Source organism: Lolium perenne, chromosome 3 (assembly GCF_019359855.2).
Source record: "Lolium perenne isolate Kyuss_39 chromosome 3, Kyuss_2.0, whole genome shotgun sequence".
Lineage (NCBI taxonomy): Eukaryota > Viridiplantae > Streptophyta > Magnoliopsida > Poales > Poaceae > Lolium > Lolium perenne.
This window is the reverse complement of record NC_067246.2, coordinates 336,659,263-336,665,002: the sequence shown is the minus strand read 5'-3', so window position 1 is coordinate 336,665,002 and position 5,740 is coordinate 336,659,263. Positions and strand designations below refer to the sequence as shown.

Sequence of the window (5,740 nt, the reverse complement as noted above, 5' to 3'; positions counted from 1 at the left end):
GTGCGTGGCATACGGTGTTCACGTGGCACGAAATCCGGTGATGTTTTCAATGATTACCTTGATATCCGCCGTTGGGAGGACGTACCGCATTCTGTGTCAGGACTAAAGTGGTATTTACGCCGTTCCGCGACGGTTGAGCAGTACATGGATTGGGAGAAGTACATGGAGTTGGGTTTCCAACGATGTCGTCTCTGCAAAGGGAAGTTCACTGGTTATGATGCATGTCTTCTAGCTCACCGGCGTGTGGATGCGGAGTTGGACATATATTGGTATAATGCAGTTGATAGAGGCGAGTATGCTTATACTTGGGCGGACTTCAAAAAATTTCTTCGTGGTGGTTTCGGGTTACCAATGGAGAAACGTACGCAGTCATCCGGAGTTGGGCATGCATTGAAGGAAGTAAACAAGTGCTTGGAGGAGGTACAGAAGGCAGTGGACAAGTGCATAATTACTAGTAAGCAGATTGTTCCACTACCAACAGTCACTAAGGTTGAGGTGAAATCTTCAGAGGAGAGGAAACCTGGCTCTGATACCAAGAGCGCTACTGTGACTGTTGAGGAGGATGTACCATTGAGCGGGCTGAATATGCAACTCAAGAAGGTACAAGATGATGCTTGCAAGACAATTGACAAGGTTCAGCGGTGGAGTTTGTTTCAGACTCAGTGCATTATAAAAGGCAAAGCTTGCAAGTTGATGGTTGATGGTGGTAGCTGTACTAATGGCATTAGCAAGGCGATGGTGGCAGCGTTGGGGTTGTCTACATGGCGTCTTCCTGAACCTAAACGTCTTGAGTGGTTGAATAGCTGTGGTATGCTGAAGATTACTCACAAGGTGCGTGTGCCATTTATAGTTGATGATTATGTTGATGAGATCGATTGCGATGTGTTGCCATTGGAGGTGTGTGGATTGCTACTTGGGCGTCCTTGGCAGTATGATCGTAATGTGACACATGCTGGACGAGCAAATACATATTCTTTTATGCATGGTGGCAAACAGCGGACTTTGAAGCCTATGGGTGATGATCATATCAAGTCCGATGTGGAGTTAGTGGTGCGTAAAGAGAAGTTGCACAAGCCTAAAGTGCAGCTAGAGGTGCATGATGTTCCGAGCATTGATGTTGGTGAAGTTTCAGCCAAGCCTGTAGATGACAAGCCAGTTCTTGTTGGTGACAAGTCGGATGAAGCTACACTTGTTGTTGATGTGGATGTTGCAGCATGTGCTACAGTTCCAGTTTGTGTTGATGCTAGTATGCAGACTGATGATGTTTGTGCTGATGATGTTCCAGTACATATGGCGCAGATGCGCGTGGGAGGAGTGGGAGGCGAGAAGGTTCGAGAAACCAGTGTTGATGGGGTTTCCGCCCGGTGCCAGGGCCGGCCGACCGGCTCCAGGACCGGCCGGGCCGGTCAGCCGACCGGTCAACCGGCGCCCAGACCGGCTGTGACGCAGCGCGTCAGTGGAGACAGTGGGCAGCGGCACTACCGTGCTCGGTGTACTGCAGTCCAGTTTTCCGCGACACCGCGGATGCATCGAGGCAAGGATGGATGTGTGCGACATTTATGTGGCCCAGGCATTACACATCTTATGCAGGGTCATGTTCAGCGACACAGGGTTCCATCAAGACCTCAGAAGAAGAAGGAATTGGCGCCAAAGCCCAAGCTCATGTGGAGAAGAAAGGAGGCGCCAAGTGCTGTATCAAGTCGAGAAGGCTGCGAGGGAGGATGTGGTGTGGAAGGCAAGCAAGACTTGAGGACGGCGAGGACGTGTCATGTTCATATCACGTCACCTTTTTCCAGAAGACCCTCACGCGTTGGGGACAACGCTTCTTGAAGAAGGGGAGAGATGATATGGATATCCGGGCCTGGTACTCTAGGACAGCCATTGATATGATATTTGGGTCTAAGGTTGTACCAGTAGTTAATTATAATCTTGTTATTAGGAAATAATAATGTAGCCAGGTCATGCTGTGGGCCATCTAGGGTTTTAATAGAGTCTGTTTGACTTGGGCCTGTCCAAGTCGAACTAGGTTAGGCCCAATAAGGGGGGCCGGCCGGCCAGCTCTCCCTCTCATATAAGGAGATGGCACGGCTAGGGTTTAAAAAAAAACAAGTTTAGTCTAAAAGTTTAGGGTTTCCCTATAGCGTGTAATCACGTGTATCATCCCTCCGGGGGTACGGCGCTGCCGTTATCTATTATATCCGCTGCGAAGGTTCTTGTGTTCATCAAGGATTGTCTAGCTCTTGGTTTGAGGCGGTCGTTCATCGATCCGTTGCTTGCTGGATTCGTTCACTCTTCTCCAGGCTGCGTTCATCGCGTTGTTGGGAGGATTCTCTACCCCAGGTTCTCGCTGTGAAAGATCGGGCATCAACTAGGTGGATCACGTAGGAACCACCGTATCAATGCATGTTCCTTCAAATTAAGTAAGATACACGGTAGATCTGTATGTTATGCATCTTGAGCGATTCCAGTTTAGGTCAGCGCTTCCTTCCGTCTTTTAAGAATTTTTTTCATAGGCATATCACGTGAAAATCCACTTGAACATTTAAATATTATATATTTGGTGCTTGAACAGTCAAATGATATTTTTGTTGACATCCTTTGTGGCAAAGCACATACGTTGGTTTCTAATGTCACAGAGCTATACCTGGATGCTTGTTTCTCTGAAAGTGGTACATGTCACAATGTAGTTGATGATTTCTGCTATGGTGGGAAAACGAGTTCATCTCTGATACATGGACGTCATCAAAGACCGTCCAACATTACATAGTGTGATCTGTTGGATTCTTGAAGATAAACTAATCGTGACAGTTGTCATTCATTGTCAGCAAAACATGTCGATAAACTAGTCGTGACGTGTTTAAAACTTTTGTAGCTCACACTTTTACGCACTTGTTGAAACCACCAATGATAACTTGCAAAAAAGTGGCGTAATCAAACTGACGAAAAGCAATATATAGTATTACATGAAAAGACCTAGCATTTTTTCTTTTCTAAGTAAAATGAAAAACATAGGGACTCGAACATCGACAAACTACCTAGGTAATTACCATAAAGGAGAGAATAAAAAAAAATGACAGCCGTGCTAAGTCTTAAAGACAAAGAACGTTTCAAGTGCTATATAATGGAACCCTCTCTCGGTTCCAAGATTATTCGCCTGTTAGCACGTCCGCGTAGCAAGGTCGGTAGGTGAAGGAACCGTTGACACAAGAAGCATGTGTATAGGGATTTCTCATGAGCTGGCTATCCTCGCCAATATATTGCATCCTTGATGTGTCGAGATGGTACACTACCACCGCAAAGTCAATTATGAGGATGAGTGCGTTCTTGTGAGGATGAAATCCAACGATCCTGCAGTAGTTACCCCACGATGGCGGGCCCAGGAGTTCGGCGCCTCCATCTATGTCGATGAAGTTGTCCGTGTCCGAGTTCCATGAATATGCATCGTTATCTTCATGCTCCTGGTCGTATGAGCTCCAGGAGTATCCATCGTCATCCTGTTTCTCCTCCTCCTCTTCATCATTATCATCTTCATCATCATCATCATTATAATCATCATAATAGTCACCATAATAGTCATCATCCTTGGGTGGTCCTCCCCTGCTGCCAACAATTCCCCATGTCACCATCTGTTGTATTGTACGAGGCTTAATCATATGGCCGTGGGGATTGAGGCTAACGTCATATGCCAATGTCCACCATAGCTGACCATATGTGGACTCCGTTAGCATCCATACACGGAGCTGCAACTTGTCTACGGACACGTAGTGTATCCCTCTCTCATAGCTCGCTAATACGGATTTCCAAGGCAGCGTGAAGCAGCATGATGGACTGCCGGGTTCCCCAGGTAGCTGGACCATATCGTAAGTCCCACACGAGGGGCGCAGAACCATTAGGGTGTCTTTGTGGCAGTGCATGTAGATCGACCCACGCCAATAGTCCGACGACCACACCGTTGGATCGTACTTACTAGGGGTCGCCACGGCGTCGTAGAGGTGCCCTGGGGCGCAGCGCCCAGGCACGAGTTCCCGGCTCTCCCACCGCCCGGTGCGGGATGAGTACACAAGCAACGACACCAGCGACTTCTCGAGCTGCTGCAGAACCTCGCCTTGGTTTGGTCTTGCTGCTAGTTCCTCAAGGTGGTACACATCGTAGTGCAGTGACACGGCCGGGTCGAAGGCGAGTGCCTCAACGGCGGCGCGCCGCCACGGCTTTAGGCTTGGTAGGCGAGAACACCGCCCGGTCGCCGGGTTGAGCACGCAATCATGGAGGAGGAGGAGGCCATTGCATGACTGGCGCACCCTAGCCTCGTGCGGAAAGAAGAGGCGCTCGGAGCCCGGCGGGCCGAAGAAGGAAGTGTTGGACGCGAACCCGTTCTTGTTGAAGAAGATGCCTCCGAAAGCACGCCGTGGGAAGTAGTGCGGGAGCCGGAGCGGGAGCAGCGGAGGGATGAGTTTATGGGCGGTGACGAGGGCGCGCCATGTGCGGCACACGCAGCACGACCTGGCGAGGGCGCGTCTAGGGAGGCGGCCGAGGATGTCGACGAGGACATCAGAGGGGAAGCAGATGCCATTGCCGCTGCTGTCGCCGTTGCCGTCGCCGGTGTTCATCGTGATGTAGCGACGAGCCGACGCGCCGAGCGACCTTGGTTCACGCAGGAGGCGAAAGATGCAGTCCGGGGGGGGGGGGGGGATCGGTCGATTTGGAGTTTGCCTTTTCTATGTAGAGTTATATACACTTTTGGTACCACAACTTGTATTAGATGTGCAATTTAGTACCACATCTTGTAAAATGTGAGCTGGTGGTACCACAACTTGTATTGTGGGAGCAAATAGGTACCAAATCATCCTAGAGCTGACATGTGGCATTGTAAATTTTGCACTAACGCCCCTGTATTATTTTTCTGCCACATGTCAACTTGGTGTTGCCTTAGTAGCATGTCCCGCATGTCAGTGTGCAAGAAATAATTAAAAGAAAAACGGTGCTATTAGTTGGATTCGAACTCAGAAAGTTAGCATCCCCCAAACACGTTTATGCCATCTCGGCAACATCCCTTTAATGTATTATTGAAAGACAAGACATATTTTATTAGTACAATATAAGTACGCGGGCCACATATGCTTAGCTTGCTGGCCATGCATGTACTGTCTAGCTTGCTCGACTAGCTTGTGTCCGTACGACGTGCATGTGCTGATCGTTGTGCTCGTGCACTCGTGAAGGAAAGGGGCGGAATAACCACCGCAACACAGATGTGGGAGTGAGCCGTGAGTCGTGGCGTCCTCCCTACGGAGTAGAGCGCGCGGGCTCCACCGAACATGGACGGTAAGCACGAGAAAGAGCCTCCTCCTTCACGAGTGGGCGTGGCCACCCACAGCACCGACATGCTCACTGACACCGCGAAGAACACCAAACCAAGCATGGAAACCAGACGCTCATGCCAACGCTTCTTCCCTGCAACATCGGCCGTCCACACAACATTGTCCGGCCATGCCACATGGCCGAGTGGAGAAACAGCTCGTGCGATACCTGCCAGCAACATCGGCCGCACCACAACATCCGTGCACGGTATGCATGGGCGGGACGAGGTTGGCGGCCATGGTCATGTCTTGTGGCCAAGCATCTCGTTGCCCATGGCTATGATGAACTCCTAGTAGGCCGGCGTCGTAGAACTTCACCTTGTTCATGATCATCTATAGGGAGGAGGCTCGCTAGTGGCAAGGGCGGCTGTTGGCGTCCTATCCGT

The 5,740-nt window shown here is 50.0% G+C and overlaps 1 protein-coding gene across 1 annotated transcript; it reads right to left on the bottom strand.

Annotated features, from left to right (window-relative positions):
• Positions 1 to 3,146: 3,146 nt before the first annotated feature.
• On the bottom strand, positions 3,147 to 4,607 carry LOC127340472 (uncharacterized). Its single transcript, XM_051366215.1, has 2 exons — positions 3,968 to 4,607; positions 3,147 to 3,511 (listed from the first exon to the last, which is right to left on the bottom strand). Exons 1-2 carry the CDS (start codon positions 4,605 to 4,607, stop codon positions 3,147 to 3,149), a joined length of 1,005 nt encoding a protein of 334 aa, XP_051222175.1.
• Between the last annotated feature and the right edge of the window lie 1,133 nt (positions 4,608 to 5,740).

Bases quoted from the DNA above. Each gene is read 5' to 3' on its own strand.
- LOC127340472 (XM_051366215.1), bottom strand. From the start codon at position 4,607: ATGAACACCGGCGACGGCAACGGCGACAGCAGCGGCAATGGCATCTGC. The intron at 3,512-3,967 runs GTAAGTACGATC...ATAATGATGAAG, and splicing joins CGACGCCGTGGCGACCCCTA to AGGAGGAGGAGAAACAGGAT.